The 12,541-nt window shown below is 35.5% G+C and overlaps 1 protein-coding gene across 1 annotated transcript in view; it reads right to left on the bottom strand.

Annotated features, from left to right (window-relative positions):
* The window catches only part of STK17B (serine/threonine kinase 17b), a 15,676-nt gene extending 3,440 nt beyond the window's left edge, over nucleotides 1-12,236 (bottom strand). The window contains exons 1-6 of the mRNA XM_009284695.1: nucleotides 12,084-12,236; nucleotides 8,104-8,316; nucleotides 4,862-5,006; nucleotides 4,497-4,623; nucleotides 3,553-3,601; nucleotides 1,982-2,161 (exon numbers count right to left, since the gene is read on the bottom strand). Of these exons, the coding sequence (XP_009282970.1) occupies nucleotides 1,982-2,161; nucleotides 3,553-3,601; nucleotides 4,497-4,623; nucleotides 4,862-5,006; nucleotides 8,104-8,316; nucleotides 12,084-12,205 (836 nt within the window). The 5' untranslated portion in view covers nucleotides 12,206-12,236. The remainder of the gene's footprint in view (nucleotides 1-1,981; nucleotides 2,162-3,552; nucleotides 3,602-4,496; nucleotides 4,624-4,861; nucleotides 5,007-8,103; nucleotides 8,317-12,083) is intronic.
* Between the last annotated feature and the right edge of the window lie 305 nt (nucleotides 12,237-12,541).

Genomic DNA, 12,541 nt, shown 5'->3' with positions numbered 1-12,541 from the left:
TGAGGAAAAATGTCTTTACTGAAAGAGTGGTTAAACATTGGAACAGGCTGCCCAGGGAAGTGGTGGAGTCCCCATCCCTGGACGTATTTAAAAGACATGTAGATGAGGCGCTTAGGGACATGGTTTAGTGGGCATGGTGGTGCTGGGTTGATGGTTGGACTCGATGATCTTAGAGGTCTTTTCCCACCTAAATGATTCTATGATTCCTTTGGAACGTTTTCAACACTGTGCGCATATATATATGTGTGTGTGTGCGCACATGCTTATACTTTTGAAGTCCTATGTTTTATACAGACAACTGTAAATAGGGAGGCTAATGAATATTCAGTCATTAGGTTTTCAAGGATGGCCAAATAACATGATGCCGTCAACTCTATCTGACATTTTGCAGTGTTTTACTCTTGCAATTCATCATAAAACTGGTGTAAACCCTTCCAAAATGTAGTTACTACCAAATAAAATACAGACTTACAAAATTGTTCCTTTGGATAACCTAGTATAGTGCTACTACAGTTTTCATCATGTTCTGCATTGTTAAGTTCCACAGAACTTGCTGGAAATGCAATAGAGCCCACTACTTGTCCTTAACTCTACCAGAACATGTGAATATTTTTGGTCAGAGAACTGTAACTTTACAGAGTTGACTATCTGAAGACAGATTTTTCCTCTTAAGATTCAAGAATATATAGTCATCAAGAATTGGAATGGGGGGAAAAAAAAAGGTTATTGAGAATATAATGAAGACTCCGAGATGCCCAGAAGCAAGAAAGCGAGTAGTAACTGTGACAGAATGTCAAACATCTTGCAGGTCCACACTAACATTTATCAAAGCAGGCTCTTCATAATTGCTTCCCTCATGATACTATGGGTTTTGTGAGTTATTCCAGATATTGACAAACCCTCTATGTAAGATGCCAAAATAGAAAGGACTGGTCATCCTTGATCCTGTCCAGACATGAGTTTATATGGAGTCCTTATTTCATTGAAGTAGGCACTCCATGGATATGATCTCCCATCATCCCCTCCTATCAAAGATTCTCTTTTGCAACCAAACAACAGGGTCACTCCTGCTTGCTGCAGGCTCTCTGAAGAAGACAGAGACTACTGTCTCACCACAAGTGACAATGTGTAGCACTATAATTGATAATACCTGACCATGCCTAGTAGAACATGACTAACTGACTTTACTAAATATTATTCCCCCTTACATACCTTTTAGGGTGTTTTTCTTTTTTTTTTCCCCCTGCATTTGCTGGTGCAACAGTTAAAAAATATCCAGATTTAACACTATACAGCAAGCACGGACACAGTTTACGTCTATAATTCTCCCACTCTCAAAAATTATCTTCTCAAAGTTCAGCTACTTTGAAAGGCCTTGATTAGAGTCTGAACTCCCAAAGAATGCAAAGTTATGGAAATGTGCCTTACAAACAAAAGGAAGTTTGTACTTTTGATTGAGAACATTTTTTTAAAAGACTAAACATGGCAAAGCACTATATATTTCTGAATAATATACTCAGTCACAAGATGCCCAAGTTTTTATGTAAAATTAAAGTAGAAAGATAATTTAAAGATAAGTCAGGAAACAAGAAAGCACTGCATCAAAAGATTGCATTTTGTCTCTCCAAATTGTGCAATAAAAGGTTAAATTATAGACGAGAGTGTGACCTTTTAGAATATATTTCATCCATTTGTTAATAATCTTTGCTCTGAATGAAAATATAAAGAAACTCAAAATACAAAACTCAAAGCACAAGCCTGACTACAATAATAGCCAGACAGTGAACCAAAGACCCTTTTCATACATTATGGAAAAGCATAAATCTGCACTTTTAAATATCCAGCTGATAATACCAATGCATTGTGAAATGTCTGACTGATCATATCAGTGCTATTAAGCTCCCAAATTAACATTCACTTTTTCTAGGTGCTCCACAAACATAAAAGGTAAGATTCTTGCCTGGAGGAGTTTGTTACTTACTCTGGATTTTTTATGAGAAGTTTTTGAATGAAGTCTTTGGCAGGCTGTGAAACTGATGAAAATGTTTCTTCTGAATAATCCACGTTAACTTGAGATATATTAAGGTAAGTTTCTTGATTATCGGCTCCCACAAATGGAGATTCTTGTGTCAGCAGCATGTATGAAATTACACCTATGTTCCTGAGATAAGAACACAATGTATAATCCTACTAGGATACCCAAACAATATATCCCCCATATTTATAGTGCTGCAGATCAAACCTCCTGATGTATGCCACACTCAAAGAATTAGAAACATCATGCGACATCTCACTTTTATGCGATTCAAGCATGTATGCACATGCATACACAAGGAAAGCTATGTATATATCTCAATGAAGGGGGTTTTGAAAATTGCTTACTTTCAACATACCCTTTTCTTCCCACTGAGATTGTTAGGAAAAGGAAATATATCACTTTTACACAGCCCATTCTTGGACATATGGCAATTCTGGATGATAGAACTGCAAAAAGACAGACTTTCTAATTTGCATGTAAATAAAAACCATCTTTCACTACAATTCTGGATGAAGTATCAAAGACAGATTTAGTCAACCTTTCTGTACAATTGACATGTGTTACAATATCCTCTTGCTGAGATGTTTTTCCCTAAGAACGTGAACACCACACATCATGTGATTTATTATAAGTCTTAGATGGTTTCTTGATGCGTAATAAAAATGGTTTTGTGATCTGATAGATCAAACCTTAGTACTTATTAGTGTGGAAACATGCAGATGCTCTGTTTGTCATTCTGAGTAGAGCGCCAATAGTTTGGTTTTATGTCTTCCCACAAAAGCAAGCAAATAATAAGTGGTTAAAACACATTTACAAACAGATTTAATCACTATTACAAGTTGACAATTTCAAAGGAGTAATTAGATCATAGCAACTTTAAAAACTGAATTTTAATTATTTAGATCCTTAAGAAGAGCATATGAATATTTTATGTTTTTAAAGAAACATCCCAAAGCTAGCCTTTACACTAACACAGCTCATGAAATTAATAGGGTACAAAGGTATACTTAATAAAGTTTTGGATTAGTTTAAGGTACTTGTCTCATTTTTTTTATGACTCATTCTGCAGATACTGCTCTAAAGATAAGAAGTAGAAAGTTAAAATACTTATCATTTGTGTAATAAAATTATTTAATGATACAAAAGTAAGGAGGGAGGAGTATCCAAGAGTAGTTAATACCTGAAGCATGTCATCCAAGAGTAACTAATACCTAAAGTATGCTATCCAATCATTGTTATTGTTCCCTTAGAACAAATACCTATACTCTGCATGCTCAGAAGCCACCTGCATTCCCTACTAGGTGTGCAACAGAGCCATATACAGTAATTGCTGTAAGCCCCAAATTATATCCTGAGGGCTCCTTCCCCTCCCAACTCTCCCTCCTTTGGTCAGCACACCAACAGAAGGGTATTCTTGGAAGCCAGATAAAACTGCATCAGAGCCTGGATTTGGCCCCTAGATTGTTAAGTGGTCACGCCTACCTCAATGAAATGAATTAACATATAGAACCTACCACATATCTGTAGCTGTGGTAATAGGATCATAGTTTAAGATTTCTGGAGCTAGAGAAAGAGATGGGGAGAAGAAAAACACTTTAATAGATAGATTATTCAAGTGGCCTTGAATCATACACTAAATTTCTGGCAGTTTTTTGTCAACCATTATTATGAGACTAAACATGCAGTTTTAATAATCAAGTTTATTATTTTCAAGCCACAAGGGTGGAAAAAAGCTATTTCCACCTGATTAAGACACACCTATGCTTAACTGGTTCACACTAAAATGGCACTATATGGCCTGAAGTCTATTCTATCCAAGTCCCAAGATATTTTCTGATCAGATGCATTCACATAAAAGATTCTTCTAAGAGGTTTTTAAGTATATAGCTTTTTAAGGGGAATGCATAAAGCCTTTGGCATGTTAACACTGCAAAGCCAGATGACCAAGCCAATTTTAGGATCAGTGGCTGTTAGCATACACTAGATAGCAAGTTATTCACTACAGATTGAAGTGCTCTTAAAATTGAGTCGTCGGATCCTTAAGGAAACCTGCCCCCTCAGAGAGGGCCAAGTGCTAATGGCAATCATTCCCTTTCTGAGGAATATTTTAATCTTATTAAATCATCGTAGTAAACAGCATTCCTAATTCAAAGAACATTTCTTTAATGTTGTATTTCAACTCTAATCAAAAGAATTTAACAGCCAAAATTTCTTGTTGATTTAACAGTCTGCATCACAGCAAATGCTATGGTATGAAATTAGAGGTGCACTTATTGATATAATTTGGGATTTTTTTGGTGCAAATATTTGCTGACTACTCTAAAAAAAGAACACCTCAAAACATGTTGCCTCTTCCTGTTGTTTTCTCCAGTAATGATGGACAAGTTGATAAGCACATTACATGAACTGTGTTTTCTCAAAACCACACATCAGAAATTGTGAAGCAACTCTTCCATACCTAGATACTCTGTTGTTCCCATGATCTGCCGCAGTTCACTAGAATTCTCAAGTTTCCGAGACATACCAAAATCTACAATTTTTACATCACCAAGAGGATTGATGCTGCTCAGCAAAATATTTTGAGGCTAGAATACAAAAGATTTAATTCTCAATTAATAAAATACAAGCTGCAAAAAACCCCAATGTACGAAATGACATTTCAGTTTCTATTATGCAATACTTATTGCTAAACTTTATTTTTAAAAATTATTTAATCTAATACACTGCTTTTTCTCCTCATCTTTGTTATGTATTTAACAAATGACTATCATAATATTAAATTGAACATAAAGTACTAAATTAAAAAGTCTGCTGCAGCCTCACCTTTAAATCAAGATGAACAATATTGTTTTCATGCAAGCAGCAAAGTCCTTCAAGTATTTGTCTTATAAGTCTTATAATATCCCTTTCACCAATTCTGTCATCCAGATCTGGGACACACAAGTCAAATATTTCTCCTCCAGCAGCACTGAAACACATTCAAGAACACTTACATATTAAGTCTGAATTTTCAAACCTAAGTGAGGAAAAATTTTATATTTAGTGCCTATTTATATAGTATATATTCATTTATCATATTCATATTCTCAGGCTAGATTTTTTTTTTTTTTTTTTTTACACACACACACTTGTGCCAAGACACATCATATAAGTGCTTAGAAAAGGAAAAAAAAAAATCTGATGATGCTTTTTCTTTCCCCATAGCTGGCAACAGCAGCTGAGACAGCAAAACAGTACTTTGTGGCTGAAAACCTCATAATGCTTTGGTACCCTCAAGCATGCTTTCCTGTAAGCGAGTGTGAAGATGCCTTCAGGAAGATGAATTCTGTCATCATTCCCCAACAGAAGCAGCTCTTCTCTTCAAGTCAAATTTAAATTGTTTTCCATTAGACCAGTTCCATAAATAATTCAAAGCAAGAAAGCCCAGCAATATTCCTATTCTCTGAATTCGGGAGTAAAAATCATCATTTTTTACATGATGTGGCTGTGGTGTAAATGTAGGAACTCCAATGCAATAAACTGCTAGAGTTGCTGAAGACTATTTCTGGAGTGGGAGGAAACTGCATACTTGCCACCCTAGGTCCTGCCATTCTGATGGAAGACTGAAAATCAGGTATTTTTATCAGAGAGGTACCAGGAAGAAAATCTAGCACGCTGCTGCTGCTTAAATATACAGTTGCCTAGTCAGTTAATGAGCAGTATCTTCCAGAACTCTAGTAGACACAGAATATTCAGAAATACAAGGACTCAGCTCTGTCACTTTGAAATCTACCATTTCCACACTAACAACAAAGATGAGATTGACAAGCTCCATGTTTTCACACAGCACCTCAAGTATGTTTTCCTCAGAAAAAAGCTGTTGTTTACTTATAGAAAACCCTACTATTAGTACAGCATAAAGGAAGCATGGAAATAACAGTGTTCCATGTGGTTTATTAGTTATATTTCTACACTTTGCCACAGTGTCAGCTGTTTCCTTTCATGCTGGGTTTGAAATCATTATTCAGCCTGCTCTGCCTGCCTGAAGTTTCTCTCTCCTAAGGATAAAGGGCTACCTCAAAACTACAGAACAGTAAACCTGAATTTCATCATTAGCAAAATGGTAGAGTCTATAAAAAAACCTTAGATAATGGACAACATAGATAAACACAGTCACTAACCTGCTGCAGCTATGTGGGGTATCAGTAATGCCTCCCCTAGTTGCCTTTATGACAAAATGTAGACGAGGGGAAGAGCAGCGGATGTCATTTACTTCAACTTTAGCAAGATTTTCAACACTATCTCCCATAGTATTCTTGTATCCAAGTTACTACATTATGGTCTGGATGGGTGGACAACCAGATGAGTAAAGAGCTAAACAGCTCCGCTGAAAAGTATTTGGAAGTCCTCATAGACAGTGAGCATCCATTTCTCTCCTTTATTTAGAAAAATGTGTGCTTACACAAACTGGTTCCTACTACTACATCTTCCAAAGAACCCCACCAATACAATCCGACAGCAGCAAGGACCACATGTAGGAGGGAAAATACAGCTAAATGGGAAATGCTTATAACTATTTTATGAGTAAAAGACTCATTTCTTGCAATTCTTTTAAAGTACTGCTTCAGAGTTCTGATAATGAGAAACAAACAAAAAAAAAATCTGTGTATTCTGCTACAGAAGGACATAATTTGGAAGCGTAATCAGCCCTCTACTTATCCCAATAGAACTAGGAACACTTACTGCAAGACTTCTGAACACTACTACAAAGTACACCGTTAACACCAATGTAGCATAAGGAAGTTGTTCTTGATAAGAAGTTCAAAACTTGTCATCTGGACTTTGTCTTTACTTCTACATTATTTATTATTTTAGTCTTCTCAGAAGAACAAATAATATGTTAGGTATCATGTAGTTCCAGGAAAAAAAAAAAAGGCATTTTTTATACATACATAGCTACATTCTTTGGAAAATTGAAGGACTTTATCATGGTGTGTGCAGACCACCATTAACAGCTCTTCAAATACTTTGTACATGAAACTTAAATCCTACCTAGAGAGAGACTTTCTGAATTAATTTCACAAACTGCATTTTTGTTCCTTACATTCCAAACATTTACACATATAGCAAATATGACAGATAATCCAAATTAGATTCCCAAATCAGACTCGTTTTCAGAGCTTATGAGAAGCCACAAGGGCATCTAAAAAGATATGGGAATTTTGGAGGAAACAGCTCCAAAAGCCAAACAGCTTTAAAACAACAAAAACACTAAATTTCTAGCTCAGAACCCGCAAATGAATTGCAAGTTTTCAGTCACCAAAAAGTGTCAAGCAGTGACTGAAGTTCATAGAACACGGACATGCTCAGCTTCTCTGAAATCTGTGTACTTGGTATCAGTGGCTACTTTTTTTTTTTTTTTATTATTTAAGATGCATCAAAGCACTACGCACTTTCTATGGGATTCAAGGACATTCTCTCCAGCCAGCTTGCATGAAAGATTCTTTAAAGGAAAAAAAAAAATTACACCCTAGAATTTGTATTCAGGTTTTATATTAGATTAGCCTGACCTGAAAATTGATCAGAGCTTTTTTTTACAAAAATCCAACTAGCAGAAGAAATAATCTGTTCAATTGAGTGAAATTGTCTACAAACCTGAGTTATGCAGTGAGAAGAAAGAAGAATCTCTTTTTATTATTTGATAGCTTTTTGTAAAAAAAAAAATATGTATTTCAGTCCATTTTCAAAAAATTTTGGGTACAGAACTACTACAGGTTTCAGTGTATCTTGATTTATGCCTTATTCCATATTGTTTGACATAACTCATTAGCTGCGGATATAACAAAACACGTACAAAACCAAAGATTCAAATTAACAGCAAGTGATTCAGGTCTTGCATTTACATGAAAATAAATCATACCAAAACAGTCCCTAAGAGCTTATAAAGTATATCATAATGATATACTAGCATAATGTACATAGTGTACTGTCATAATTCTTCTGGGTGTTCAGGCAACTCATGCAAAAAATGAGTATATTAACAGATTTGTAACTACAAATGTGGAACGCGATGAAGGCATACTTACTATTCCAACACTAAGATGATTTCATTTGCTGTTTCATAGACTTCATGGAGATTAACTATGCGAGGATTAGATTTCATTAATTCAAGCACGGCAATTTCATGAAGAATCTCTGCTTTGCAGTCTTGACCTCTTCTTCTTTTCTTTAAAAATTTAGCCGCGTACTCTTGGCCTGTGGATTTAGCTATACATTTTCTAACTACAGCACATCTTCCTCTAAAAAATAAAAGGGAAAACATTAAGACCTAAGACATAAAAAGTATATAAATTGCCATTAGAAATAAAAAGGCATGGCAAATAATTGGAAACTAAAAAAATAAATAAATTATACGGGGAATGCCATGTTTGGCCTGTTCTTACGCTATTCCCTGAACATTCACTTTCAGCCACTGTAGGAGAGAGGATACTAAGCTACATGAAGCTTTGGCGAGACCCAATACAACTCCCTTTACACAGACTAGCTAAGCATTAAGAGTATCAGATTATATGGATGTTCTCACTGTAGGATCACAGGATCGTAGAATAACTCAGGTTGGAAGGGGCTTCTGGAGGTCTCCAGCAAAACCTCCTGCTTAAAGCACGGCCAGCTACGAGATCCTACCAGGCTGCTCAGGGCTTTGTTCAGGTTGGCAATATTACATTAAAAAAAAACCTCAACCACATTATAGCACCTACAGGATACAGTAATAAACAAAGCAAAACTCTGAAATGTAGAGAACGAATACAAAAAATAAAGCATATTTGTATGCTGGGGTAGGGAGGAAGATCTTCAGTGCAGAAAATTTTAGAGTCATAAAGAGAATTCCCCTCCACAAATCATGTAGTACTGCTAAAAAAGAAAAAACAGGTATATGCAAAATGTTTAAAAACATCTTAACAGAAAGACACCCACTACTTAGCATTCTCTTTCTCAATTACATTTAGACAAAGTGTGCTGATTTATTTCCTAGCCAACTGTTTAGGTATGGAAACAGAAATCTATTTTGGCAAAGAAATGTTTTTAAAAGAAAACCACATACCGTAGTTAAAACACCAAGCTGACCTTTTAAAAAATTAGAGGGAAAAAAAAAATGCATTTTTAAGCCAAGTTATAAACTCCTGAAAAAACAAAGTTTTATAATCACAAGTTTTGCATTCCCAGAAATGCCTAGTTGCATACTTGCAAAGTGTTTTCAAATAATACAAGAAACATTATTTAAAACAAACAACTTGAAGGGCTAAGACAGATTGTGTAAAGTTCTAAAAACAGTTATAGAACTGTGTACAAAGAACAATATCTACACTTATGTCTGAAAAAACGCCTTTCCACACATGCTTTTTGTTACCACAGCATACTAAGAACAAACTTGATGAAGAAGCTCAGTACGAGATATCTGACCTGCGCTTTTTCAACTAAATTAGCTTCTTTAGTAGAAAAGACTATGTTGCCCTGCAGGCTTTGCCTGTCTTCTGATGCAAAAAGCCCAATGCCTAAAAGGAACATCTCTTTTTTGAAAAAAATCTAGACTTCAGTATTTAATCAAAAAGGTCTGAGCATCTCATAAAAAAATTCAGATTTCCATTTGCAAATAACCATATTAAATACAGTTTGTACAAATCTGACTAAATTATTAAACATGTAAAGATGACCTTTAATCATACTGTTATCGCTTATTTAGAAATAAATTCAACAAAATAGCTTGTCATCATTTATTTCAACATCAATTAGTTGTAGGATTTTTTTTGTCCTTTTCTTAAAGCACTAAATTTAGAAAGGTAAGAGTGCAAAACTCAAGAGAAAAATTAATTTAAGAGGTGAAAGTTATTTACAGTCTGAAAGATGCACACTCTTCATTTTAGCAACTATTTGTAAGTCTGAAATGACCAAGTCATTTCCCAATTGTTAAACCAGCTTATTATTGCAGAGCATTTGAAGTTATTGAGCTGAATTTCGTAATACACCAAAGTTTAAGATACTCCCCCACAGCTTACATTCTCGTTTTAACATCACATCACCCTGTCAACCACAAAAGTTTCTCTAAAATTAAAAAGGGGGAACTGTTTGAGTTTAATGAGAACAGCAAGATCTTCCCTGGTGGTTTTTGCACATCTTCCTCCTAGTCTCTGCGGGTATAACAGGCTTTGAGGGTCAGCAGTATCTCCAGAGAGATGATGTAAAAATTTCCACTTGTTTATACTGTATTTGTAGTGTGCCAGTTATTAAGACAAAATTATTAAGACACAAAATTGTTTTCGAGCAGTGGAATTTCCCCAGAAATGCAAAAAAAGTCAGATCTGAAGTGTTGCACTGAAGCAAGCAAAGTGGTTCCCACTCCTTGTTGCCTGCAAAGCAACTGCTTAACCATCAATCACGCTTTACAGCTCAGTTTCACGAGATAAAAACCAATTTCAAGTTGTTTTCATATCCCAAGTTATAAACCACAGAAATTCAACTACTTCAAAAGAAGCCAAGCCATCCACACACTGGGGACAAAACTACTTAACCCACTAAACAGAACCTGCCTGCTTCGTGAGTCAGTGTCTTAAATACCAAAGGACCTAAAAGATAAGGGTGTGGGAGGAAGAAATGGGACTTGGGAAGCTTAAGCAGAGAAGAACAAAAGAACCATTTACTAAGTAACCTGAAGAGGAAGAAGAAAATTGCAAGTGAAAAGAAAAGCATATTAAATCTTTTAGAGAAGCTACAAAGAAAGGTGGATTTTACATCACTTAAAGTGTTCTAAACACTTAAAACATTAAAAACAATGCATACACACACTATTAGGCCAGGAAAACTCAAAAATATGTTTGGAAAACATTACTCTGCTTCTGTTTCTTTGCATTTTGGCACTTATTTTGTTATGCCTGGTTTTGCATGTACAGAAAGTATTAAAGACTCTGTTTTGGAATCCACACAAAATCTATACTTCTGTTTGCTTTGGACATCATTTCACAGCTATGTATAATCTGAAAATCCAGCATTTTAAGAATAGTGGCATTCTAGAGGATGGTGCATATAAAACTGCTTCTGTAGAGCCTAGAATTCAAAACTAGAGCTGACAAAGAAGTAAGAAAAGAGGAAAGTTATGGGCTGCAAGGTGCACTTTTTATAAAAGTGTACCAGATAAAGCACATGCTAGGGGAAAAAAAAAAAAAAAGAACAGTGAAGGCTAAAGAGCTTACAAAATCACATGTAGAAGAGCATCTTTGCTGACAAAACAATTTACAGGTGCAAAGGATCACTATGTAGCACAGCAAGGCACAATAACTGTAAAACTGACCCATGCCACTTCTGTTCAAGGAGCTTGGAAACATGACCATGGCAGCAGGTTTGCATGGCTTTACACCCAATTCCGTGAAAATATTCAGGGTATGAATTAACCCAATGATTTCAAACAAGCATTAACTCAGATATCTGAAACAGTATCATAAATACCAAGGTTTGTTTTTTTTTCTTCTTTTATTTCCTATGTTACTGTTGCAAACATGAGCAAGGGAAGCAGGCTGCAAAACTACTCTGAAACAGCAGGTTGTTAAAAACTTAGACTAACTGCTTGAGGGTGGGAGGGGGAGAGAAAAAGGTCTTTGTTTTCTGGACTTCAAAAAACTCAACCAAACAACCGGAACAACCAACTCAAAATCCCCATTCTTTGTGTTGCAGCATTACCCTATGTCATCTCTTCTTTAGTTTATGTACCTGGAATGTGATGTGTGACTAGACAGGGGAAATGGAAGAAAAGGAACATAATCCCAGATCTACATACCTATGAAAACAGGCTAAATCTCTCTGACATGGAAAAGGCTAGCAACTTATGTCTCACTGTACCTTTTCCTGGTCCCTAGAGAATCTGTTGGATACTGCAAAGAAGGGAGTGGGGAAGGGGAGAGGCATACTTCATTCCCCATCTACTACCATAAAAGTTTGCCAGAAAAGGTCTATCATTGTACAGAAAATTCCCTCGCAGCAGAAATTCCTCTTCCTAAAATAAACAGAATAATCTTACCTTCCTAGCTCTTTTGATTCAAGCATATAAAAATTGTGGAAATTGTCTGTCTTGATTTGTGTTTGCAGAGATGTGGCTAACAAGCCAGAAAGGCTTTTATTCTCCAACTTTCTCCTCGACATAGTCAGGAACAGGTCTCTCTACCAGTCACCTGTTAAAGCAAAATAATTAACAGTTTTGGAAATCCCATAATTACAGTGCAGGAAAGTATACAAATATTAGAGTTTAGATCTATCAGACTAGAATAGCCTTAAGTTTGTTCAGTAGTGTCCTGAAAACAACACATTTAATCGGTGTAAAAATAAAACCTGAAAGGAATACTAATCAAGACATGCTAAGAAAATTAAATTAAAGACCTTTTTTTTTTTTAAATAATTTTAACATTTGAGATAAAGTTGTTGTTTTTTTTTTCCCCTGGAGCATATCCATAAAATATTAGGGATAAACTTCATTCTAGT

Source organism: Aptenodytes forsteri, unplaced genomic scaffold (assembly GCF_000699145.1).
Source record: "Aptenodytes forsteri isolate BGI_AS27 unplaced genomic scaffold, ASM69914v1 Scaffold183, whole genome shotgun sequence".
Lineage (NCBI taxonomy): Eukaryota > Metazoa > Chordata > Aves > Sphenisciformes > Spheniscidae > Aptenodytes > Aptenodytes forsteri.
Note: the sequence above shows the minus strand (reverse complement) of the source record. Positions and strands in the feature narration are given on the sequence as shown.